Raw genomic sequence first — 26,429 nt, forward strand, 5'->3', positions numbered from 1 at the left:
TTCTGCAGACAGTTTCTGTGAGTGCTGGGTCCATGTTAGTGCTGGCAGCTCTCATCTGTCACAGTGATTTTCACTAAACCTTTATTATGACACATGTTTTGAGATACACTTTCTGTTTTTTTATGTTCCTACTAACTTACTTAGATTCTACTAATGAATTGTTCTTACTGAATATACCACAGGGTGATTCTGTGAAGCTGCAGACCTACAATTGGCTGAGATTACATTATGCTGTACACCTGCGGCCAATACAAAATAGTATTAAAAAAAAAAAAAAAGCCCTCGCTGGGTGGCTCGGCTGGTTGGAGCATCGCCACAAAGTGCAGAGGCGGTCAGTTCGACCTCTGGTCAGGGCACGTGCAGGAGCAGCTACATGTTCTGTCTCTCTCCCTGCCTCTCTCTGTTTCTTTACTTTTTAAATTGTGCTCCAGTAGCAAAGAAGGAAGTATTAACTTATTTAATTCACAAATATATACATGTTCCCAGCCTGGTGCACGATTCAGATTTTTTTTTATAAGTTTGTGAGTAAGTTCAGTGGCTCCTGCCCTGGGGATTAAGTCGGATATGTGGTGTGGGAATGTCTGTTTTCCCACACCAGTCTGCATGTTAAAAATTCTTCTGCGGAAGATCCCAACAAGCTGTAACCGTTCTCCCTGTGCAGCTGACATTCCCTGGAGAGGGGAGTGGAAATTCTAGATGAAATTTCTTTCTAGTCTGGGTTCCTGGCCCTCTTCAGAGAGCGGCCCTTCCTGGGACAGTGTCGGGAAGTGTTCTGATCCGGGCACGGGGCAGCAGGACCAGCGGGGAAGAGCAGGTTCTTAGCGCCATGGGCCCTGATGGCCATGGGATTAATGACTAATTTGCAGTGCTTTCTCAGTTAAAGAAGAATTTTAAAAAGAAGCTTTAAATGTATATCCACACAACTGTATCAGATATACTCGAGAATTAAAATCACATGTTCATACAAACAGTTGTTTATATGCAACATTCACATGTACTTTATATGAATGTTCATAGCAGCATTTTTCATAATAGCCAGAGCGGGGGGCGGGGGTGGGGGGTGGTACAAGGGTGCATGTCCTCCGCCACGGGCTCGGGGGTGTCTTTTGGGAGTGATGAAATAAATGGTGGGGATTTGATGGTAGTGGTTGTGCAGCTCTATGAATACACTATAAATCTCACTGAATTGTATACTTTAAAACGGTAAATTTTATGGTATGTGAATTAAAAGTAAAGTATTTCAGGAAACGGGACTCGTATGTTTGTGCTGAGAGCATCAGGCCAGTAGTTCACTGTGTGGGTCACACCACTTCCTGCAGTGGGTCAGAGAGGGCCCTGGTTTGAACAGAAGTAGAGCTAAAAGAACCGTGGGTGTGAGTGAGAAAAGGCTGATTTCCACTGCAGGGCCTTGGCTGATGGTGGCCGGGTGCTACCACCCTTACCCTGTTGCCAGAGGTGAGGAGGTACCTGCCCTTGGCAGGCTGTGCGGGACACGAGGCTTTCTGAGGGCCCATGTTCTGACAGCTTCCCAGCGTCCTGTACAAGGAAGTGTTTAATAAATAGGTGTATGCGAATGTTGGTTTCAATAGTCACGTGAGAGTCCTTCTAAACCCCAAGGCCTGTAGATACGAGATCGAGTCAGTACTATACTCGGGTCAGTGTCTGCGGACCTTTCAGCTGCACATGTTTAGCCTGGAGGTGTTTTGTAACTAAGTTATGGCCACACTGAATCAACTTCTTTTCTAGGCCTTGCAGTATTAAAACACGTGCTGACACCGAGAATAAAGGCCACTCATGTTGCTTTTGATTCTATGAAGAATTATTTAGATGCAGTTTATGACGTCACGGTGGCTTTTGAGGGGACCGTGGATGACAGAGGGCAGCGGAAGGAAGCGCCGTCCATGATCGGTGAGTCTCTAAGTCACGTATGTTCATGAGTGCGTAATTCAGTTTTTAAAAACAGCTACGTGGGCTCTGTTTGATTACATTTACTTGATAGATACTCCCTAGTGAATAGACTTATGTATTCTTCGCGTGTTTTTATTCGTCCGCAGCCGTTTGGCTTTCAGTAGCCCTGCTGAGTTCGGTGCTTCTTGGCCGCCACCTTGGTCCTTTACACCTGCCATTGTCACTAGCCCACCGCTCCTGCCGCAGTCCACAGGGACACGTGGGCGCTCCGTAGAGGGGGGGTGGTGTGGGGGGGGCCACTGCAGGCTGGGTGCGGACACACGTGCTCACCTGCATGTGCGTGTTCGTGTGGTGTTTGCAATTTAATGTCACTGACGAGAAGAAAACAGGGAAGTGGGATGTTCTTTCAAACTTGCTAAGTTTTAAGGACCTTTGAGCTATCGTCTATGTGTATGTCAATTATAACAAGAAAGAGAATTTTAAGTGGGCAGAAAATTTTAGTTAAAAAGAACCAAAGCCGCTCGTGCGTGTCAGAGAGCCTGAGCCAGAGACCCCGGCAGCGGAGTGCGGGGCTGCCCACCCCCCACAGAAAGGGCGCGGGGAGAGCTTCCAGGGGGGCCACGGCCGCCCGCAGGCGTGGAGCGTGACGCCCCGGTCTCGGTCTCAGAACCGGCTGTCAGCACGTCTCAGCCTCTGAAGTCTGAGGGACACCGCCTTCTTCAAGGAAGTGAGTTCTGTAATGTTCTCACTTCTCCGCAGAGAGCTCCTACAACAGAGGGGGTCCCGGCCTCAGGGGCCTCCCCGTCTCCAGTGAATCCTGGCTGTCCAGGTGCCCCAGGCTGGACAAGGGCTGCCTGCCCTTTCAGCGTGGTGTGGAGAGACCTGCAGGGCCGTGGGTCTCCCCGTGAGCTGTGACACAGCAGGGTCAGGGAAGCGGGCAGCGCTGAAGGACAGAGACCAGAAGCGGTCTTGGGGCACACCTGGCCCCACGGCTGTGGTCGCAGGGGTGTCAGCGGCAGGTGGCTTGTGCATGGTCTCAGGGACCGGGACTGGGACGGAGCCCCACGCTTTCCAGAGCACACCACACACACAGCCCCTCGCCACGCTGTGGGCTCGCTGCCTGGTGGGAGCAGGGGTGACAGGTGCTGTGCTCGGGCACAGGGCCCGGTGGTCTCCGGAGACGACCGCTGGGTCTGATGGTGGCTGACAGGGCTCGTCAGAGGGTGGGGACGTGCGTCTCGCAGTCCAGCTCCTGGTCCTGGCTCGGTCCTGGGCTGGCTCAGAAGCCAGGTGTTTGTGGACGTAACTGGTCTGCTGGTTCAGCTCAGTGACGAAGGCGGTGGCGGGGGACATTGACACGGGGGGGGGGCACCGATGTGGGGGCCTTGACCAGGGGGCTGAAGCCCCAGCCACCAGTTATAATCCTTATTTTAGCTACTTTTTTGCTAAGGTATCTGTACTGTCTTGTTTTTAAGCTTTTTAAAAATTTTTGCTTCTTCATTGTTATTTTATATAACCATTAATTCTAAAATAAAAATATGAAATTTTTTTTGTTAGAATTTCTCGGCAAAGAATGTCCAAAAATCCATATTCACGTTGATCGCATAGACAAAAAGGATGTCCCGGAGGAGCAAGTGTGCATGAGACGATGGCTCCACGAACGCTTTGAAATAAAAGATAAGTGAGTAGCCGCAGCTCTCCTTGGGACCCCGGTTCCACCCCGGCCCCAGAGCGGTACACAGACGGTGTGGGACAGACTAGCGGTCTGCCGCAGCTCGGCCCTGGGACCCCGGTTCCGCCCCGGCTCCAGAGCGGTACATAGACGGTGTGGGACAGACTAGCGGTCTGCCGCAGCTCGGCACTGGGACCCCGGTTCCGCCCCGGCCCCAGAGCGGTACGCAGACGGTGTGGGACAGACTAGCGGTCTGCCGCAGCTCGGCCCTGGGACCCCGGTTCCGCCCCGGCTCCAGAGCGGTACGCAGACGGTGTGGGACAGACTAGCGGTCTGCCGCAGCTCGGCCCTGGGACCCCGGTTCCGCCCCGGCTCCAGAGCGGTACGCAGACGGTGTGGGACAGACTAGCGGTCTGCCACGCCTTCACAGTCAGACCTGTTCTGCACGTGCCCGAGCATCGGGACCTTGACTGTGCGCGTCACTGAAAGAACCTGTTGTCCCTTCCTCCGAGCGGCACGATGGAAAACGGAACTTAAAAACGTAATGCGCTCTGAGAGGCCCCGTCTGCCGTCCAGGCTCAGACACGGGGTTGGCACTCCGGGAGCCAGCTGTCCCATGGTGGGCGGCCGGGGGAGAGCGGGACTGCTGTCTGGGCTGCCGCTGAGGCGCACGGGGAATGGCATAGGCGTTTTTGTCGCGGGAGGAAGGGGCAGGTGATACTTTTCCGGCCACAGTGTCTTTCTACTGTTACTATTTTTGGGTCTAAACATTTGCTGGGATGGCCATGCCTGGTCCAGGGGAGACCATGTGCAACAAGGGTGATGGTGGGGTGGGGGCTGCGGGGAAGGGGCGGGTGTTCCCCGGGGAGGGGGAGGGGCGGGTGCACCTGGGCCAGGGAGGCCCCGCCCACGGAGTGCAGAGGGCGTGGCCACCTGAGCAGGCACCAGTCTTGTAGCGGGGACATGGGTACAGCATAGCGTCTGGTTCGCATACATTTCTAAAGGTAGAAACTTTAGAGTTTTCTCTTGAGGAGGCTAGAAAGTGGGTCTTGGGTTTACATATGACATTTAGAAGTCTCATGTTCTTAGGTAAAAACATCAGGACATATGTGTTTGCTGTTTGTTCTGCTGCCACAGGAGATTTTATTCTTTCTGACACATACTGTTTTTTTTAAAAGATACTGTATTTTCACATGTATAAAACGTACCCCTTTTCGAAAAATTTGGGGTCTAAAAACGGGGTGCGTCTTATACACTGGTTGTATCTTTTTCACATGCATTTCCCGCTTTTTTGTGCTTGTTTTTGGGCTCATTGTTGAAGACAGGGATTCGTCATCAGACACAGATGAGGACAAACTAATACATGGGAGTTTTGACAGTTAAGAGTTGTATGAATTTTATGATGAATAAAACTTGAGTTCAATTACTTTATGTAATACTTTCTTATTTTTCAAATTTTGAGCCTCCAAATTAAGGTGCATCTTATACATGGGAAATTGTGGTGCATTTTATACGTTGTGGGGCAGCTGTGTTAGGCTGCTGGCTGGTCTGCTGGCGGCGAGCACTGCCTGGTTGGTGCGTGAGCGCATGTGGCTGTGTAAGGCTCGGGGTGCGTGCGCTGGAGAGAGATGCGGGGTTACAGACGTAGGGATGGCCTGCCCACCCGCCATGGGAGGGGCCCTCTTGCTGTCTGTTTGCTGAGAGGCGGTTCCCTGGGCTCGTCCTCCCTCGCGATTGCCCGAGAGGCGGTTCCCTGGGCTCGTCCTCCCTCGCGATTGCCCGAGAGGCGGTTCCCTGCGCTCGTCCTCCCTCGCGATGGCCCGAGAGGCGGTTCCCTGGGCTCGTCCTCCCTCGCGATTGCCCGAGAGGCGGTTCCCTGGGCTCGTCCTCCCTCGCGATTGCCCGAGAGGCGGTTCCCTGCGCTCGTCCTCCCTCGCGATGGCCCGAGAGGCGGTTCCCTGGGCTCGTCCTCCCTCGCGATTGCCGGAGAGGCGGTTCCCTGGGCTCGTCCTCCCTCGCGATTGCCGGAGAGGCGGTTCCCTGGGCTCGTCCTCCCTCGCGATGGCCCGAGAGGCGGTTCCCTGGGCTCGTCCTCCCTCGCGATGGCCCGAGAGGCGGTTCCCTGGGCTCGTCCTCCCTCGCGATGGCCCGAGAGGCGGTTCCCTGGGCTCGTCCTCCCTCGTGAGGCTTTATGAAACGGATTGGCCTACGCTTCCCAGCCCCGCGGTTCCTTTGCCGTCTGCCCAGATCCCATGTGGCCCTGCCGGGCCTCGGCCCCAGCGCTGCAGACATCCACACTTTTACGTGTTCTTTGGAAGAGCGCCCCCCCCCCATGAGTCTAAGGGTACGCTCTTTCTAAAGGACACGCCGAAAATGCCCTGTGTGCTCAGAACTGTTGGGCAGGTGCTTCCTTCTCCTGCCTGCTCCTGCTCCTGCTCCTGCTCAGAGGGCTGCTGCTCCGCCTTCCTGTCCTGTCCCACTCTGTCCCACGGGCGCCCCTGGGCTCACCGACCAGCTGCTGGCAGTGACAGTGACCAGACGCACACTCACCCTCGGAGACGGAGCTCTGTACGGTTTAGAAACACTAGCTCAGTGTCGCCATTCTGTTGACCATCATTCGTACATGACTTGACTTATTAAACCAGCTATTCAGTGCCATGCACCTTGGTCGTGAGAGAAATTTTATAACTGAGATCTGTATGTTTTGCATGAAAATCTGTTCTCGGGGAAAAAAGCCTGAACAGTGGTTAATACCCAATATATTTATATTTCATGTTGTGGGTCTTTGTACACATTTAGGAGTCTGGACCTTTTAAAACAGTGGCTCTTCCTAGGGGATAAATTATAAGACAAAAGAAGGACTTGTCCTTGTGGTACTTTTGTTTGAAGTTTTAATATTGCGTGTGCTTTGCTATGAAAATTTGACATTTTAAAAAGAAGATGGGGAAGAAGTGACGCTGTGTTTTTCTTTGGTTGCTTTCACACGTGCATGGAGTAAGGGCTGTTTTGGGAGACTGCACATACGTGGGAAGCCTGCCGGAGGAGTGGAGCTGGGGAGGGCGGGCTGAGGAGGGGTGGGGGTGGATGGGAGGGTGGGGGAGGGGTGGGGGTGGATGGGGAGGCTGGGGGAGGGGTGGGGGTGGATGGGGAGGCTGGGGGAGGGGTGGGGGTGGATGGGGAGGCTGGGGGAGGGGTGGGGTGGACGGGGAGGCTGGGGGAGGGGTGGGGGTGGACGGGGAGGGTGGAGGAGGGGTGGGGGTGGATGGGAGGGTGGGGGAGGGGTGGGGGGTGGACGGAGAGCGGGAGGGCTCATCGCCCAGGTGTCAGTCCCCTAATGGCTAACCTTGCAGACCTGAAGTTTCTAAGAACCATGCCCATAGTAGGACTTGAAACCCTTGCATACAGTAAAATTTGCGTTCTGTACTCATTGGGCATATTAAGAATATTTTACAGTTCTGGAAACCTCAGTTAAACCAAGTCTCTAGTGTTTCCCTTTTCGTCTTTATTTCCTGGGACTTGCAACTTTCCCTGTGCCTGGTAGGGACCCACCAGGTATTTGTGGGTTAAAATACTAAAATGGCTAAAACTGAAACTTTTTTCCATTCTGGCCATAGGTTGCTTATAGAATTTTATGATTCTCCGGATCCAGAAAGAAGAAACAGATTTCCTGGGAAAAGTGTTCATTCTAAACTGAGTCTCAAGAAGACTTTGCCGTCGCTGTTGATCCTGAGCGGTCTGACAGCGGGCATGCTGGTGACCGAGTCTGGCAGGAAGCTGTATGTGAGAACGTGGCTCTGCGGGACCCTCATCGGCTGCTTGTGGGTCAGTGTGAAAGCCTGAGACTGCCCGCAGCGGGGGGCACGTGCTCCGTGGACGGCTGCGCCCAGCCCAGCGCCAGCCTGTTCGCTGGGTTTACTGAGAAGTGTAAATAAAGCCTTGTTGATCGAACAGTGGATAAAATAGAATTTTTGATGAGAGCCGACGTGCCGTTGGTGTGGGCAAACTTACCTGGTTTCCTCCGGGCCGGAAGCTGCTGGTCAGGGACAAGCTGAACAGTCCCTGCTGAACTTGGCATTGTCTGTGGACACCTGTCAGCCTCAGGGGTGATTGGGTTGTAGTCCCTGCTGAACTTGGCATTGTGCGAGAACTAGAGTCAGCCTCAGGGGTGATTGGGGTTGTATAATTTGTTACTGTTTTGTAATTCAGACAGCCACGCTCTCATGAACATTAATTTGCAGTATATTTCACTATATTTTGTTACTTTCAATTTTTACAACTTGACTGCTCCAAACTCTTGTACTAAAGTATGGAGTGTCTTGCTTTTGTCATGATTTCTCGCAGTCAGTGGAAGAGACTGCTCACGCACTGAGGATAGGAGGGCGGGGCCTCGCCCGGCTGCGCGGGGATGGCGCTCCCGTGGGCACCCGCTTCGTGGTGTCGCTTCACGTTTGCAGAACAGAGCGTCTCTAATTGTCTTACAGCAGCTCGATTTGCACACCCTGTACTCTATACAAAAGAATAATGTGTAAAACATGAGAATTAAGTGTAAGTTAAAATTGTTACCCCAGTTCTCATAGCAGGACTTAGAGTTGCCCAGCATCTGAAGATACAAGCTAAGCTCTCGGAATGTTGCCACACTCGTGCCATCAGTGCTCGAGAACCTGCAGGCCCCCTTTCCCTTTTCTACACTGAGTCATCACGGGTGCCCTGTTGGACCTGGGCCCCTGATGTTTGAGGTGGTGGCCGCCCTCAGACGTCTGCCTCCCAGTGCTCCTGGGCGCGGAGGTACTTAATCCTCCCATCGTGTCCATGTGCCGTGGGTCTGCACCACGCCCGAGTTCCTGTCCTTGGGGCTGCGGGGTTGCCTGTGACAGTGTGCTGCGTGCCTGGTGGTGCCTGTCCTTCGGCTGAGCGGGGCCGTGGCAGCGCTGGTGAGGGTGGCTTCCCGGCTGCAGAGACATGGGCACGCGTGTCCGCTCAGGGAGTTCACCCTCCTCGAGCCACTGACACGCAGAGCCCGTCTGCAGGGCGGGCGAGCCGATCAGCCTGGGAGTGTGACGGGTGCACAGCTCACCTGTGTGTCCTGTAGAAGACCTTGTCTCACGTGGGTCTGCTCTAGTTCTGTGTTCCCGCTGAAACCTGATTGCCTCCCGGTCCTGCTCACTGCTGACGGGGGCTTGTTCCGGACTGGGTCAGGGCCTGGGTCAGACACACCCACTGACCCATTAGAAACAGGCTGAGAGCAAGCATGGAGGGAGATGTCTGAACTTCTCAGAACAGAGAAGAAGCCGTTCTGAGCAACACCTGGCCGGAGCTGGGTAGTGTGACTAGCGTGTCTGTGGCAGCACGGGGGTGTGTGTGCACACTCACACACGCTCCCCCAGGAAGCAGGTGGCCTGGTCACGAGTGGGGGTGGAAAGTGTTCTCATACCAAATGTAGTTTTCTCTTCCCCGGAAAGGAAATTTATATACTGCTCACAAAAATTAGGAGATACTGCGAAATGAATATGGAGTGAAAAATATCCCCTGACTTTTGTGTGTCTCTGTTCCATGCTTTTTTCAAGTTCTAAAGTTGGAATCTACTTCTAATTAGATCACAATCAATGTAAGTTGTGTAGCTTCCTTTGAGTTAATGATATGCTCTAAATTTCCATATTAAGAAGCAATACCATTAGAATTATATTGATTATAACTGATTTGAAGAAGGCAAAGGGAACTGCATAAGATCATCTGAAAGTCACGGTTTTTATGACAATACTTATATTCTCACAAAAGGTCTATAAAACATTTGTTAATTAAAATTTTTTTGTATCAAAATATTTGAAAGATTAGGAGGTTCTTTTAAACATGTATTGATATGACTTGAATATTATTTTCTAAAATTAAAAGCCCTATATCTACTTGTAAGTCTTTTCACGTAATATCATTTAAGCTTTGTGTCACTGTTGATTTACATCTTAGTTATCTAGTTTTTCTTTATAAGAACGCCATCAATGTGCATGCTTTTGTTTTTCAGAAAAGGGTGTGTTTGGATGAAAGTAAAAGAAAAAATAAAATCTCTCACTGTTTCGCATGTCTGTGCTATTTAACATTTTTGCGACCCCAGAATTCACCATGTTCTATTAGAGAAAACAAGCTTTGTGGTATCCCTGCGTTCTGAATCTAAACTAATTTTTTAAAGTATTGAGCAAGTTTAAAACAGAATACACGGAAACGCTGGAAATTGTGAAGCAGTGTGTTAGGTGGGTCCTGGGCACTCTTCTCTCTGTCTTAGACATGGGGCGAGTACGAATTGCATAACAGCTTGACCCATCGAGATGCTCGCTGAAACGGGCCAGACACCTGAGGTTAGTGAGCCGCTGAGTCAGGCACCGGCTCAACAATCCCGTGTCCTTCCCAGTAACGATTTCTAGCATGTTCCATTCCCGTGGGAGGGCTCTTGCATTTAGTGTGGTGCCGTTTCCCTTAGATCCAGAGGACGTGAGCTGTGTTTCTCCCTTTGTAGTAGTACATGGATGACCGCTCTGTTCACGGACTAGGTCTGTGTTACCCAATCAAGTGATCTACTTAGATTGAACCATTAACAAAATAAACACGAACTGTGCAGGACATTTGCCCATCAAGTACGGACCATGCAGAACCCCTGCCAGAGACACCTGGCCCTCCGCACTGAGGAGACAGGAAGTGCCTGTGATAGCAGGGCTTCCTGTGCACAAATGCAGGGGTCTGGTCACGGCGAGGTTCCGCCTTGACGATACTTATTCTCCTGGACTTGGACGGGAGGAGAGAGTGTCTTGGCTGTCTCCCAAATACCACCTTCCAGTCGTTAGTTACATTATCTTTGTGTATGGTGGGGGGCAGTTCTGGTTATGAACTGCACATACTTTTAGATTAAAGGTCACCTCACTTGGAATATTATGTTGCTATTTGGTATAATTAGCATTAAAAACAGTTTATCTTGACCTAACGCTCAAGCATTAGGATGAATATCAGTACTTGGTCCAAGTGTGGATCATGGGAAACATTTCAGATACTTGGTATTCTGCAGATAAAATGTCCATGTAATTGACTGAATATAAATCTTTTTATTTCTATATTTTGGAGTGCGGTGTATATAATCACCAGGTTATTTCAGGATAGTGTCGTGTGACTTGATGTTATCCCCAAGGTTCACGTGAGGGCTACTCCCAATTTGGATAATACGGTAAATTCGTTACTTGCACTAACTGTGGAGTCATTCTTGGGGTGGTCATGCATGAGAGCAGAGACAGATAAATACCTGGCTATTACCCTGCACGGATCGAGGAAGCTGTTTTTCAGAAAGCCAGCCCGGAGAGCAAGCTCGGCCCTCCGCCGTGTTGCGGGGAACCAGGCAAGTGATGTGGGTAGTGAGAGGGCGGTAGCTTCATTCATACCCAGTGGGTACTGGGTTGGGGTTTTCAGTGGGCGTGTGGAAGAAGGGCGTGGTCTACAATTCTACTTTCATAAATCTTTTTATCTTAAAAAGAGGAGGAGAAAGGAGAAGCCGCTGATGCTCCGTGTGCCCAGCAGGAGCGAGTGTTCGGCGGACAGGCTGGTCTCCTAAGTGTGTTCAGGATCGGTCCTGACTTGGTGCCTGAGTTGATGGGCGTGTCAGTAGTTCAGTGGAAGAAGGGAGATACGAACCTGGTAAGTTATCTGGTGCTGGTAACATGGCCATATCACGCTGTCAGATGCGGGAATGAATTCCTGTGGTACCTGTTCAACGGTGGCTGCTTGGAAACTTGGAATTGCCTGTGTCTGGTAACCTTCTCTTTCTGTTGCTCAGACCTGGTCCACAAGACAGGAAAGGGCGGGGCCTTTGCGCCAACTCTTGTACCCCGAGGCTGCCCCAGCCCCAGCGCTTAGGGGGTGCCCAGCACGGTTAAACTCGTTCAGTAGGTACATGGCTGCGGCTGGACCTCCTACCGTTAGCCTCATCATCGCGAGAGCAGAATTTGACTGAGGTCAAATTCTTTTAGTAAGTAAATGGCTTTTTAATAGTATTTATTAAACATTTAACACGTGATAGGAAAGCTTTGACTTGATAGAAGCATCTGGAAGTGGCCGGTGTTGTAGACAGTGAAGGACAACCAGGAAATAGAATCTGAAGGTAATAGGAAGTCCTGGACGCGTTTGTCCTGGATCGGGCTCACGGTGGAGACGGCATCAGACTGTAGACTGTTCCGTGGAGGGTTTGGGGCTTATTGGGGGGGGGGGGTTGTTTTGGTATCTTTTTAAGTATTTCCAATTTTTTTTTAAATGTTTAGCCTAGGCACATAGGTTGTATTGTTTAGCCTTGTGTCTGAAGGTGATTCAATGTCAGTCAAATACGCTCCCACTTTCCTTGATCACTAGTCCGGGTCGTCTCATCATCTGCAAGGTACTCGGAAAATCTCGCATGAGATTCCGGAGTATCTGAGTGAATGCACTCAGCCCATTGTACGTGGTGCTGTGATTCCAGATAGTGATTTTTGAAAATAGTTGCTGTCGCAGCTGCTTCTAATGAAGAAATCAAGTGTTATTACTTCTGTCCTTTCGTTCTCCCCAAAGGGAGTGGCTAGGGATGAATTGTGTTGACAGTATGTTTTTAGTGGCCTCAGCACAGACATTGAAAATGCTCACAGCTACCGTACGACCCAGCAATCCCTCTACTGAGTATCTAACTGGAACACTCCCAGGTGTCCCCAAACTACGGCCCGCGGGCCGCATGTGGCCCCCTGAGGCCATTTGTCCGGCCCCCCGCTGTACTCTCGGAAGGGGCACCTCTTTCATTGGTGGTCAGTGAGAGGAGCACTGTATGTGGCGGCCCTCCAACGGTCTGAGGGACAGTGAACTGGCCCCCTGTGTAAAAAGTTTGGGGACCTCTGATAGACACACGCACCCCTATGTTCATCGCAGCATTATTCACAGTGGCCAAGACATGGAAACAACCAAAGTGTCCCTTGATAGAGGATTGGATAAAAGATGTGGTACATATATAAACACAATGGAATACTACTTAGCAATACGAAATTATGACATAGTGACATTTATGACCAAAGGGATGGATCTTGAGAATATTATACTGAGTGAAATAAGTAAATCCGAGAAAGCTAAGAACTATATGATTTCACACATAGGTGGGATATAAAACTGAGACTCATGGACACAGATAAAAGTGAAGTGGCTCCCTGACCAGGCGGTGGCGCAGCGGATAGAGTGTCAGCCTGGGATGCTGAGGACTCAGGTTCAAAACCCAAAAGTCACTGGCTTGAGTGTGGGCTCACCAGCTTGAGCGTGGGGTCTCTGGCTTGAGCATGGGACCATCGACATGACCCAATGGTTGCTGGCTTCAAGCCCAAGGTCACTGGCTTGAGCAAGGGGTCACTTGCTCTGCTGTAGCCCCCAGGTCAAGGCACATACGAGAAAGCAATCATTGAACAACTGAGGTGCTGCAGTGAAGAATTGTTGATGCTTCTCATCTCTCTCCCTTCCTGCCTCCTGTCCCTGTCTGTCTGGCTCTCTCTCTCTCTCACTTAAAAAAAAAAAAGTGGAGTGGTTACCAGGGAGAAAGGGTTGTGGGGGGAGGAAAGGACAGCAATAAAGAGAGACAGATACATGGTGACAGAAAATGATTCGACCTAGGGTGATGGTCACACAACACAATCAACAGTTCAAATGCTATAGAGATGTTCACCTGAAACCTAGGTATTCCTGTGGACCAATGTTGCCCCATGAAGTTTAATCTCGAAGTAAAGTTTTAAAAGATCGCTCACAGCAAAAGAATGACACTTGTTAATGAGATCGCAGTTCATCATTCCAGGAAGAGCATAGAATACAAGACAACTCCCCCCCCCCCAAGTTGTTAGAACACTTTGTAACATTTTTTAAAAAATTATTATTTACTGTTTGTTTAGAGAGAAGAAAGAGAGAAAGACCTTGGCTTGTAGGCACGGTGTGTCAATTGACTTTGGGGTGAAAATTGGAGTTCAAGTCAAGCTTGTGGGTAGAAGAGGGAGCCGGAAACCTGGTCTTTGCATTCGAGTCCTTCTGCCGCCCCCTGGTGGCCACTTCATGCCGGAAAAGGGCTTCGGGAGGGGGACGGACCTCAGGTGAGAAATCCCTCTCCAGGAGGGACACCTCACGTCCCAGCATGCCCAGACGGCTCCCAGAGACTCGGGGGGCCAGAGGAAGTGTCACCAGCATCTTCTGTCCCTGCTCCCACCCTGACGGACAGGCTCTGCAGTGAATGCATCCCCTCCACCCCGGCCTGGCCACCCACTCCTCACGGGTCTTCTGTCAGTCACCGTGTGTGGCTCCTCCCTCCTGGCCATATCCCCTCCTAGGGACCTTGCTCTTGTACAGGTCGCTCAGGGCACTAGGAGCAGCCCTGCTGTGTCCCCATGCACCCCAAGGGGGAGGTGACCTGTGGGTGTCTTCCCAGGTGTGTGGTCCCTCCCCATGAAGTGTATTGTCTCCATGCAGGTGAGGGGACGGCCTCCCCAAGGCGGGGCAGTGAACGCTCACGACAGGGTCCTGGGAGAGACAGCCCAGGGCCACACCGGTCCTGCCTCCCCGCCTGGCCCCGCCTGGTCCTTGAGTGTGCAGGACAGTGACTTGCAGATAAGCAGACCAAGGCTCGAGTGTGTAGGAACCTGGCACGGGGCACATCCGCTGAGGCTCGGGTCCCTGACTGGGGACGGTGCCAGCCTTCCTGAGCTGCTCCAGAGACGGGGTGAGGTAGTCTGCAGCCCCCTCAGCTTCAAGGAAGTGAAACCGACCGCTGCTCCCCCAGAAGCCCTTCTGTGCTCTGCTCCCAGGGCAGCTGCAGGCAGGCGGCTGGTGGAGGAGCAGGCCGCCCTCCCCGCCCCGCCCCTCGGTCGGAGCTGCCCACCCCTGTCTCACGGCCCCTCCCGGAGCTGCCCACCCCTGTCTCACGGCCCCTCCCGGAGCTGCTCACCCCTATCTCACGGCCCCTCCGGGTACCAGGTGTCTTCCTCGCGGGGCACAGAGGCTTGGACAGCCTGGCCTCATCGTCCAGCCCAGCCAGGAGCCGGACGGGATGGGCTGTGACCACATTTTCTTTTTTTTGTATTTTTCTGAAGCTGGAAACGGGGAGAGACAGTCAGATAGACTCCCGCATGCGCCCAACCAGGATCCACCCAGCACACCCACCAGGGGGCGACGCTCTGCCCACCAGGGGGTGACGCTCTGCCCACCAGGGGGCGATGCTCTGCCCCTCCGGGGCGTCACTCTGTTGCGACCAGAGCCACTCTAGCGCCTGGGGCAGAGGCCAAGGAGCCATCCCCAGCGCCCGGGCCATCTTTGCTCCAATGGAGCCTCGACTGCGGGAGGGGAAGAGAGAGACAGAGAGGAAGGAGAGGGGGAGGGTTGGAGAAGCAGATGGGTGCTTCTCCTGTGTGCCCTGGCCGGGAATCGAACCCGGGACTCCTGCACGCCAGGCCAACGCTCTACCACTGAACCAACCGGCCAGGGCCACATTTTCCTTCAGTGCGTCTCGGCGTGTTTTCTGTGTGGGAGACCCTTCCCAGGCAAGCCCCTCCCGTGGTGGGTTCACGTGGACGAGGGGGAAAGCGAGGGGGGACCCCGAGTGGGAAGCTGGCTCTGTGTTTCCTCGGGGGACACTCTGGCAAAGAGCTGGTGTGGCGTGGGGGTGGGTAGGTCCATGTTCCATCCCCGTCGGAGGCGCTGTCCGCCGTATGGGTGGTCGAGCAGGGGGGCGGCTGGTGGGACACGAGGCAGGCGGAGGCCCAGCCCCTGACTGTCTCCTCCTAGGACACTCGGAACCTGCTCAGGGTTCAGTCCAGCCCAATTCACAGCCTCTCCCGTCCTGAGAGCGCCTGTTAACGCCCAGGCTATGAACGTTAACAGACGCCATGTTGACCCACTGGCCGCCTTTTCTGGGGCGCAGAGCGGTCCAGTGGAAGCAGAGGCCTTGACTAGATGGACGTGTGTCACCCCCAGCCCCACCCCACCCCACCCCAGGGGTGCCGGCTGCCTGTGCTCGGTTCTGGAATCCTGGGGGTGGCTGTGGGGTGAGCTGTGCACCCCGGTTCGCACGGTGGAGTCCTCACCTCCACGCGATGGCGTCTGGGTGGGGCGTTTGGGAGGTGTGTAGGTTGGGTGAGGTCCCGGGCACAGGCAGCTGTGGGGGCTCCGCTCCGGCGGAGAGGAGGCGGGACTGTGTGAGGGCTCGGGAAGAAGGGGGTGTCGGCGAGCCAGGAAGGGACCCCCGGCCGATGCAGGACCTGCTGGCCCCGTCCGTGTCTCAGATGTCCAGCCTCAGGCCCGACAAAGGCCGTCCCTGAAGCCCCGTCCGTGTCATCTCTGCTCCCGCCGTTAGACGTGACCTGGGAGGTGGCATCTCTGCTGCCGCCGTTAGACGTGACCCGGGGTGGGGGGTGGGGGTGGCGTTTCTGCTGCAGGCGGCCCTGGCAGGGCGGGCTCACAGCAGGCGGCCTCAGGAGCCACCAGGGCGCCAGGCCGAGCAGAGGACCCACAGCCATCCCGGGGTGGTCACTGAAACTGGGGGGTCATGTCCCTGCTGCCGAGGCAGAGAGCACAGTGCTGGGGGCCGAGGGCCGAGGGCCGGCCTCTCCCGCCCTGGGCAGAAGGCCGCTGGTGCTCCAGGCGGTCACAGTCCCAGCCCGGCCGCCCAGGCCTTCCTGTTATCCTGGGACGCACATCCTGCGGCCTGGCCACTGCCGGCAGAGGATGTTGGAGTCCGGAGCTGCTGGGCCAGCTCTGCTCCAGCCCCCACGAGCCAGAGGCCGGGGGGGGGCATGCCCGGAAGGACAGTGTCCACAGCACGAGGTACAAAGGGGCGACCTCCCTGCCCGTCAGGAGATGAGCCCACGGTGGTCCTGACAGATTTATGACCGGCCTTGTCCACACGGGCCGGAGCACGTCCGGTGGGCAGGGCCCCTCCTGTGGAGGCCGAGGCATGACAGCAGGTGTCCCGGGGCCTGGGTGGAGCCGCCGGGCTTCCGACAGGTGACAGGTGCGGAGGCCTGGGGAGAGAGCCCCTGCACAGGGAGAGGGACGCACTCGGCCTCGGGTCCCGGCGGAAGGAGCTGTCCCGAGCTTTAGGGGCTGTGGTGGGCCGTGCCCCGTTTCCCGTTCACCTTTCGCCTTGTGGGGGTGCTCGTGGCGGTTCTCAGCATCCGTGCCCCGACCCCCGGGACCCGGTAGTGAGGCTGGCTCCGTCCTCTCCCGACCGGCCTGCAGCTCCCGTCCGCCCGTGGTGTCCGGCTCTTGTCCTTGCTCCTGGTGAAGGTCTCTGCCAGATCTGACCTCCCTTCCCGCGTCTCTCCTGCGGGCTGCCCCCTGTTAAGGGCGTGCGGGGTGGGAATGCGGCCTTTCTCCAAGGGTCAGTGGTCCGAGGCCGGGGTGGGCACCACCTAACGGCCAGGGCAGCGGGCCAGTGGGCGCGGGGGTGACAGCGCCACTCGGAGTTGAAGTGACCTGTGCACGGGAGGGTGGGCAGAGCGAACCAGGCGGTGAGGATCGCGCCTGAGCGGGCGGTGGCCCGTTCGCAGCAGAGGGAAGGTGCCATCGCTGCCCGGCCTCCAGCCCTTGGTCTTCATCCCACCCTGGGCCTGGCGTGACCCGGGGGGACCTGTGCCCTGTGGCACCCCCACTCCCGTCCTGCCGGCCAGCTGCTGCCCGATGGAACCGCCAGCCCCGTGCCCCTCCTCTGGGGCGGGGGTCCCCAGCACCGCACAGCCGTGGTCCACGGTGATGGCCCCACAGGGAGGGCCCCTGACCCTCCGGCTGTTGTATCTGCCAGGCCCGCGCTCCAGAGACGGGTCAGTGGGTCCGAGAGAGGAGCCCAGGAACTCGCCTTGCTGTCCAGTTGGCCGACGAGGCTGCTCCAGGTGGTGGAGGCCCACTGAGGTCGGGGACCATCTCTGAAGGAGCGTACCGGGTGGGCCGTTGACCTCACACTCGAGAGTGTCACATGCTGGCTGGGAGCAGTGTGGGGCCGTCCTTCCGGGGAGGGTGCAGCCACCGCCTCTCGCAGACCGGCTGAGGCCACCCTGTGGAGCCCCCAGAACTGGGGGGTCCTGCTCTCCCTGAGGCCACCCTGCAGAGCCCCCAGAACTGGGGGGTCCTGCTCTCTCTGGACACCAGAGCCGGTCGCAGTGCAGACACGAAGCTGGGGGACTGACTGAGGCCACCCTGCAGAGCCCCCAGAACCGGGGGGTCCTGCTCTCTCTCTGAGGCCACCCTGCAGAGCCCCCAGAACAGGGGGGTCCTGCTCTCCCTGAGGCCACCCTGCAGAGCCCCCAGAACCGGGGGGTCCTGCTCTCTCTGGACACCAGAGCCGGCCGCAGTGCAGACACGAAGCTGGGAGACCAGCTAAGGCCACCCTGCAGAGCCCCCAGAACCGGGGGGTCCTGCTCTCTCTCTGAGGCCACCCTGCAGAGCCCCCAGAACAGGGGGGTCCTGCTCTCTCTGGACACCAGAGCTGGCCGCAGTGCAGACACGAAGCTGGGAGACCGGCTGACGCCACCCTGCAGAGCCCCCAGAACCGGGGAGTCCTGCTCTCTCTGGACACCAGAGCTGGCCGCAGTGCAGACACGAAGCTGGGGACGCTGAGAGCTGCCGCGAGGGGACCCTCAGAGGGCCCGGCCTGGAGCCCTGCAGGGGACAAGGGCGGCAAGCCTGGTGGCCACAAGGAAACTCCCCTGACCGTTGCTGTCAGTATCTGAAGACACTGTAACTCATTCAGAGCAGTCCAAGGACTTCAACGACATTCCTCTGTGAATGAATGGGAAACTTTCCTTTAGGCTAAAAGAAGAACCATTTTATTTTTCTTTGTGGCTTTTTTTTTCCTCATTAAAAGAAGTCTTTCCCTCAGTGTAAACAAGCAAATGAAGGGGAGGAAGTGCACAGCTGTGGGGCATCATTAAACCCCAGGACACCCTGCCCCCGGGGACTGGGTGGAAGCCACAGCCCGTGGGGTCATCTGAGCAGGCCCTGCCCGGGCTGGGCCACATCATGTGGCTGCTTTTCCATCTGGTCTGTGATGTCCGCCGGGCCGCGCGGAGAGGATGCTTCCTGCTGGCCGTCGACCAATCGGATGCCCACGATGGGGGTGACCGCTTTCTTTCCGCACGGAAAAACCACATTTAATGGGAGAGACCGGGGCCGTGGAAGCCTCCGCATCTCCTGATGGTTAGAAGCATTTCCTGTCTCGTTTCCCCAGAGTCCGGCCACCAGGAGGCATGAGCCTGTTGGAAACATGGATGTCCATCTGACATAACGAGGATGTCCCCCTGGCACCGGGCAGCCCCGGCTGGAACCGTCGGTGTGGCTGCTGCCCGCCCCAGGTGGACACGGCTGCAGCTCTCACGCCGGCCTCGGTCGGGGCCTGGCCGCACATCCCCTGGGCATCTCACATGCTGCGTGGCCGGAGAAGGGCCTTCCCTTCCCCCTGCGTGGGGCCACGTGTGAGCCAAGGGAGCAAACACGGACAGACCGAGAAGAAAGCTGATGACTTCGCCGTGTGCTCGGGCAGTGCTTGTCACAAAAATCAGTGATCTGTGGGAGAGGGAAGGGGACGGTTACAAAGGGACCGTGACCCTGTCAAAACAGATGTTCGGGCCTGACCAGGCAGTGGCGCAGTGGATAGAGCATTGGACTGGGATGCGGAGGACCCAGGTTCGAGACCCCGAGGTCGCCAGCTTGAGTGCGGGCTCATCTGGTTTGAGCAAAGCTCACCAACTTGGACCCAAGGTCACTGACTCGAGCAAGGGGTCACTAAGTCTGCTGAAGGCCCACGGTCAAGGCACATATGAGAAAGCAAACAACTAAGATGTCACAATGGCAACGAAAAACTGATGATTGATACTTCTCATCTCTCTCTGTTCCTGTCTGTCTGTCCCTGTCTATCCCTCTCTCTGACTCTCTTTCTGTCTCTGTAAAACAAACAAACAAACAAACAAACAAACACACACGTTCAGAACGTTTGTATGAGGGTCACACGCTTTCCGCTTACTCCGTGAGGTGCCCCAGGCTACGTCGTCAGTGCGCCAGTTGGAGAAGTTAGTCTATTTCCTGGGGACTTCTGGAAAAGTCTCCAAAATTTGAGATGTTTGTTACTTTTTTAGAATGTTCTCCCCCCTCCCCCCAACAGAAGCTATTCTGGATTGTGCCATTCGCACTGGGAGAAGAATCGACATCTTGCAAGAGCGGGGACCAAGGGTGTGGCCAGAGGCAGCCACCTGCAGACCAGACCTCAGAGGAGGAGGCGGGCTCCGGTGGGCCCGGGGCAAGCCTCCCCCTGACGGGGGTCCACCATACCGAGTGGGAGCACACAGCCCCCCGAGTCCTCTCGTGGGCGGGGGGTGTCATGCGAGGTGACCCCCGTGACGCAGTGCTCTTGTGTGAGGCTGTGTCCTCGCTTGCATGGACTGTCTGCCCCGGGCCACGCATCTGCTGGGCATCCGAAAGCTCGGGACCATTCTGATGGTGACCTCTGCATGTCTGTTCCTTGCAGCCTAAAAGAATCAACCCAACACATTCTTGTCCTAGCCCCTGTAAATGGTGGTCAGTACCAAACCGCTTGTTCTAAAGCAGTCAGGTGTTGGAGACCCTGGTTACCAAGGCGCACTCCGTGGGTAGCACAGGGAGGAGGGGTTTGAGGAATGAGAGAGCGAGACGGCAGGAGAGCCTGTATCCTTGTGCGTGTGTGTGTGTGTGTGTGTGGTGTGTGTGTGTGGTGTGTGTGTGTGACTACTCACGTATGCTTCATTGGTTGATAAAGTCGTTTCTTTGCGTTGTGACACGGAGCGCATCAGCGGAATTGGCAACGGAAAGGCTCGGGCGTGGTGGTTAGAGGGCGTGGTGGTTAGAGAGTTCGCTCAGGATGAGTAAATGTGGTTCCGTCTCTGAATGCGGAAGCCGCACCTGGCCCCGGGGTGGTCCGTTAACCTGCGAGGGGTTGTCGTGTGCCGGGTGGGGGGAAGGCCACCAATTCATCTGGGTTTTCCTGGGACTTTCATTTTAAAATGTTATTTTTAAATGTATTGACATGACCTGGTTCGCCAGCTGTCCGGGCTTCCTGTGTGCCGAGGGTGCGCGATGCGGCGTGAGGGGAAGCCGGCATCGTTCCTGCGGGAGGGGGCTGTCCTGACACCATGTCCCCCGCCCCCCGCCGTTTGCCTCGGCTCCGCGGAATGGTCGGGCAGTTGCAGAGCAGACAGCTGCCCACGACGGAGCAGGGTGACCTCTAGGGGCCTGGCAGCTGGCAGGGTCCGAGGCTGGAAGACGAACGCTTCCAAGAGCTTGTGGTGGAGACCCCGCAGAGGAGTCAGGGTCCAACTTTTGAGGGTTTGAAGCTGCATTCAGTGACGTTGAAGGGGAGCAGTGGTTGGAGGTCAGTAAGCAACGGTCAGCGCTGGACGGTCATTGAGAGACCGCTCAGGAGGCTCCCTGCATTTAAACTGTGTACACAGTGTAAGTCCTCAGGGCGTTCACGTACATCACGGCCGTTTTTAGGTGAGAACTCAGTGGCGTCCGTGACTTTCACACTGTTGTGCCACCACCACCACCACCATCACCCCTAGAACCCTTTCATCTCCCCAACATGAAACTGTCTCCGTTAAACACTCGCTCTCCCCCTGCCCCCGACACCCCCCTACTTTCTGTGTCTATGGAGGTGATGACTCTAGCCACCTCCTACGAGAGGAGTCATTCCAGTGTCATGCCCTTCTGTGACTGGCTGTTTCACTGAGTGTGGTGTCCGCCAGGTTCCCCTAAGTGGCAGCCCCAGGTCAGAGAGGCAGAGAGAGACTCCCGCATGCGCCTGACCGGGATCCACCGTCATGCCCACCAGGGGGTGATGCTCGCTCATCTGGGGAGTCACTCCTTTGCAACCAGAGCCATTCTAGCGCCTGAGGCAGAGACCACAGAGCCATCCTCAGCGCCCGGGCCAACTTTGCTCCAATGGAGCCTCGGCTGCGGGAGGGGAAAAGAGAGACAGAGAGGAAGGAGAGGGGGAGGGGTGGAGAAGCAGATGGGCCCTTCTCCTGTGTGCCCTGGCCGGGAATAGAACCCAGGACTTCCACATGCCAGGCTGATGCTCTACCACTGAGCTAAATGGTCAGGGCCAGAATGGCCTTCCTTTTTAGGGCTTGCTGCTGTTCCCCTGTGTGGCCACCACCTTTTGTTTGCTGGTCACCCACAGGTGGACCCTTGTGTTGCTCCCACATCATGACTGTCCTGTGTCTTTCTTTAGACCTCACTCACGGCCAGGCCCCTAGGCCCCAGGCTATTTCATCCTTTTCATAAATCACCAGTGGATACTTAGTTGCTAGTCTGAAGTTGCCGTTTACACACAATGCTTGTTTTACAGTAGTGGGCGAGCAGACCTCCATACTTGTCTTTCCTGAGAGAAAGAATTCAATCAAGAGACACAGTGCAGCAGTGAAGGAAGAATTTATCCGCCGTGCAGGAAGGAAGTCAGAGAACAGGGGGCCGTGGAGACAGGGTCAAGGGGTGAGCCCGGGACAAGCCACTGCTGCCCACTGCTCCCTGGTTGCAAGTCTCCCGGGGTCCTCGAGAGCTTAGAAGGAACAGAGGGACCAGGAGAACGGCCTGGGGTGGGGAGAAAGGGGGAGCAGGAGCAGGAAGGTGTGGAAGGAAGGGCCCTCGGGGTCCTCCGTCCTCCAGGATTCTACGGGTGGGGGTCTTAGGGGAGGTCCCAGGGAGGACCGCAGTAGAAGATTCATCAGCTCCCAGCTGTGCCCTCTAGGGTCCTGCTCCTCACTGACCGGCCAGTGCCAGGTCAGGGGTCATTAGTGCCCTGGCCCTGAGGTCAGCTCTGGCTTTCCTGCCTCTGGTGTCGGTCTCGCTGCTTTTCTGGGCTAGGGGCTGGATACACGCCTGAGGCCCGATGTCATCCTGGGGGGTGGATGCTTAAGGCTGTTCTCCGGCCCCTTGTCTGTCCCTTCCAGGGGGTCTGAAACCACAGGACTGGCGAGTGATACACAGGGAGGAAAGGCCGGGAGGGTTCGAATCCCCTGACCAGCGATATGAAATCAGGGGTCTACACTGCGTGACCAGCTAAAGGACAGCAGGCCACCCTGGAGGCGGGGTCCCCGTATTCCCACTTCTGCCCGTTGCTAGGCACCGGGGGCTTCCTGCCCTGGTGGCCTGCTCACCCGGGTGGCCTTCTGTGCCTGGCCCACTAGCCTCGCTCTGTCACACTGCCTCCCACACATTCTTCCTCAAAAATTCTCTTAGCTCGTGGGACTAAAAGCGGAACGAACAGGGGACTGGTAGCTGCAGCCTTCGTGAGTGGACTGGGGGTCCCCTGGGGCGGCAGCGGTGGGGGGTGCAGGCGGGGTGACGACCCAGCTCTCGGGAGCAGGGGTGGCCTTGCCCCATCTCTGTGCCATGACAGACCCTCTGCTATTTCTTCCGCCCGGTGGTTGTCCACATGGCCCTGCGGTGGACTCACCTGGTTTTGTTTCAGAAAGTGACCTCCTTTTCCTTCTTTCCCCTCAAGAGGCAAACAGCCCCCCAGCCCACGCTCCCGGGCGAGCAGCTGGTGCAGGGGAGCTGCAGGGACTCTCCCCTCCCCCTGCTGCTCTCTGTCCCGCCTGAGGCCCCAGGGTCCCGTGCGAGGCCAGCTTCAGGGACCACCTGCCAGCGGGGTCCCCGGGACCACCCTGCACTCCCCTGTGGCTCCAGCCAGGGGCCCCTGGGCTCACAAGTGACCACTGCCCTGAACACCTGCCTGGCCCTGGAAATCTCTCGGTCCTTTCCCGCTCATCCAATGTTCTTGTCCCGGCCACCAGGCTCCTGGGCAGTGATGGGCCACCCCGGGGGTGGTGGTGGGGTTTGGGCCTTGACCCTTGCAGCCCAAGGTGGCCGCCAGGACCCAGTGGAGAGCGCTGTGCATCCGCAGGGGTGGCAGGAAGTTCTCTCCGCAGGGCAGCCCACATGTCCTTCTCCTTAATTACATACCACTAGTCCTACCAGTGTCCCCGTGCCGGCCACTGGCCCTTCCTGCTGTTGATACCCTTCTGATGTGTGTGTGCCACTGTCACATCCCACCCCCCTGCTCCTGCTTTAGTGACGTTCTGCTGACCGAGCCAGCTCGGCCCTGCCTGGCTCACCTGTCCCTTCGCCCAGCCCCACAGGGGGGGACAGAGGGACCTCTCGGACACACCTCCCCCTGGACCCCGACGGGAGGGGCGGTTCCACGCGGAGAGAGGAGGTGCCCGCAGCCTTGGGCCCGTGCCTGTCTCCACACCTGACTCAGTCATGTTGTCCTCCCGGTGCGTGCAGTGTGGACACCCCGCAGCGGCCGTGATGAATCCTGTGTCCAGCAGGGGTCGTTCTCCCAGTGCGTGCAGTGTGGACACCCCGCAGCGGCCGTGATAAATCCTGTGTCCAGCAGGGGTTGTCCCCCCGGTGTGTGCAGTGTGGACACCCCGCAGCGGCCGTGATGAATCCTGCGTCCAGCAGGGGTCGTTCCCCCGGTGCGTGCAGTGTGGACACCCCGCAGCGGCCGTGATGAATCCTGCGTCCAGCAGGGGTCGTTCTCCCGGTGCGTGCAGTGTGGACACCCCGCAGCGGCCGTGATAAATCCTGTGTCCAGCAGGGGTTGTCCCCCCGGTGCGTGCAGTGTGGACACACCGCAGCGCCGTGATGAATCCTGCGTCCAGCAGGGGTTGTCCCCCCGGTGCGTGCAGTGTGGACACACCGCAGCGGCCGTGGTAAATCCTGCGTCCAGCAGGGGTTCCGGTCAGGGTTGTACCCCAATTGCAGGCTGATTGTATATACTGCCCCCCCAGGGCATCTTGGGCCCTCAGACAGCCCGGCCTGGCTGCCCTTACTGCCCTTTCCTCGCCCAGAGCCGCGGCGGGCGCAGGAGACCTCTGCCGTGTGGGTGACTGGCCGGAGCAGGCTGGAGCTGCCCTGAGTTCCTGCGTGCCCACACCTCCACTCTGGGGACCAGACAGGAGGCTGACCCGACAGCGGAGCACGAGGTCCCGGCTGCCCCACCCCTCCTGCCTCTCCCCTCAATGGGGCCGGGACCGGGGCTCCATGGGAATGGCGGGGCTCCCCGGCTGCGGTCTTCCCGCCAGGCCTCCCTCGCAGGGTCCCCGGTGCCAGCTCAGTCCCTGGGAGCCACTTCCTTCCGCTCGCCCCCGTCCGAGCTCCGAGCTCCGTCCTCACACAGGAAGGAGGGACCCTTCTGTGCGCTCCCCCTGGGACGTGTGGGAGTGGCCAGCCATTGAGAAGAACTTTCCCCAGCTTTGCTGAGGGGTCACCGAGGAATAAACACTGTGTGTGTTACAGGTGCACAACGTGACCTTGGTGTACGAGTACACGGTGACACAATGCCCACAGTCCAGCGAATGAGCACATCCATCATGTCACAGATGTGGGGGAGCACGTAAGACCCCCCTCAGCAGCTGCAAGCGCATGGCAGAGTGGGGGGCTGTGGTCCCCACGCCGCCCAGCAGGTCCTTCCTCTCAGAGTGGGGAGTCTGCACCGTGGACCAGCGTGTCCCCGTTTCCTGCACCCCCCCAGACCCTGGCATCCACCGTTCCCCTCACTGGTGCCCCGAGTTTGACGGTTTCAGAGCCCACAGGTGAGTGAGATCAAACAGCTTGTCTTGCTGGGTCTGGCTTATTTCACTTAAGAGTTTTTTAAAACGGGGTCAGTCCCCACTGCTGGTTTGGCTGAGGTGTGGGGTCCGAGCTGGGGCCTCACAGGGCCGCACTGGGCGCTCCCCGCAGTGCGGGAGGCTGGGAGGGACATCGGGGTGGGGGGCCCTGGTCACCACCCTCCCCTCCTGCGCCCTCTGCCTCACCGGCCCCCTTGCCGGTCTCTGCAGTCCAGGGAGAGTTCAGGGGCACGCACGAGCCCCCTGGAAGGGACGTGGGACGCCACTCGACGTGCACAGCAGGGGGCAGAGGGCTAGGGGTTCGAGTGTCCGTCCCGACCTGCTGCTGGCAGCTTGTGCAACACGACGCGTCCGTCACCGTCTCTGACTCCCCTTTGTCGCACCTCAATCGGGGGAATGCCACGGGGTCACTGCAGGGTCCGACGAGGCGATGTGCCTGTCAAGTAGATGACGTGGTGTGAGGACGGGGGGTCCAATGAAAAAGCTTGTAATAGCAACAATAACAGAAGGTCACTTCTCAGCCTGCCTGGGGACACAGGCCTTTCTTCTCCTCCCTTTGAAATCACAGGACCTCCCTTTGAAATCACAGGACCAGAAGTCACATGAGAATCACATGACCTCTTCTAAAGGCCTGTCTTTCTTGAAAAATATACACTTTTACCCCTGTCCCAGCGGACAGTCGAGGGGCGTGGAGTGCACGCCTGTAATCCTGTGTCCATCATCACCGCCCAAAAGAACCCTCGCCACCAGCAGGGACGTGCTGGTCGTCCGGTCCCCTCTGCCTGGAGTCCAAGCCGAGAGCCCCCATGGGGACTGAAGTGCCAGAGGAAGAGGTTCCCCCTTTTTCCGTTCCCCAGGCCTGGACCCTGCACCTGCCGGCTTTGCCGGTGGGCCCAGGACAGGAGCACGCCTGGGGGCGCGGCAGAGTGAGGAGGGCTCCGAGCACGTGCACCCACCCCTCCCTGAGCTGCGCCCCGCGCCCGCCTGGTCCTGCCTTCACTGGGGGGCGCGGCGGGGCGAGGAGGGCTCCTTCACTGGGGGGCGCGGCGGGGCGAGGAGGGCTCCTTCACTGGGGGGCGCGGCGGGGCGAGGAGGGCTCCGAGTGCGCGCACCAACCCCTCCCTGAGCTGCGCGCCCGCGGCCGCCTGGTCCTGGCTTCACTGGGGGGCACCTGCACA

General features: G+C 56.9%; 2 protein-coding genes across 2 annotated transcripts in view; one reads left to right on the forward strand and one right to left on the reverse strand.

Annotated features, from left to right (window-relative positions):
* Positions 1-9,653, forward strand: part of AGPAT5 (1-acylglycerol-3-phosphate O-acyltransferase 5) — a 37,453-nt gene extending 27,800 nt beyond the window's left edge. Inside the window, exons 6-8 of the mRNA XM_066235373.1 lie at positions 1,747-1,908; positions 3,466-3,589; positions 7,195-9,653. Coding sequence (XP_066091470.1) covers positions 1,747-1,908; positions 3,466-3,589; positions 7,195-7,420 — 512 coding nt within the window. The 3' untranslated portion in view covers positions 7,421-9,653. The remainder of the gene's footprint in view (positions 1-1,746; positions 1,909-3,465; positions 3,590-7,194) is intronic.
* An 8,780-nt stretch (positions 9,654-18,433) lies between these two features.
* Positions 18,434-24,992, reverse strand: LOC136308480 (uncharacterized). The gene is made up of 3 exons (XM_066235848.1): positions 24,950-24,992; positions 23,731-24,638; positions 18,434-19,147 (listed from the first exon to the last, which is right to left on the reverse strand). The coding sequence occupies exons 1-3, from the start codon at positions 24,990-24,992 to the stop codon at positions 18,956-18,958; spliced, it is 1,143 nt and encodes a 380-aa protein (XP_066091945.1). The 3' UTR covers positions 18,434-18,955.
* Positions 24,993-26,429: the final 1,437 nt, after the last annotated feature.

Source organism: Saccopteryx bilineata, chromosome 6 (assembly GCF_036850765.1).
Source record: "Saccopteryx bilineata isolate mSacBil1 chromosome 6, mSacBil1_pri_phased_curated, whole genome shotgun sequence".
NCBI lineage: Eukaryota > Metazoa > Chordata > Mammalia > Chiroptera > Emballonuridae > Saccopteryx > Saccopteryx bilineata.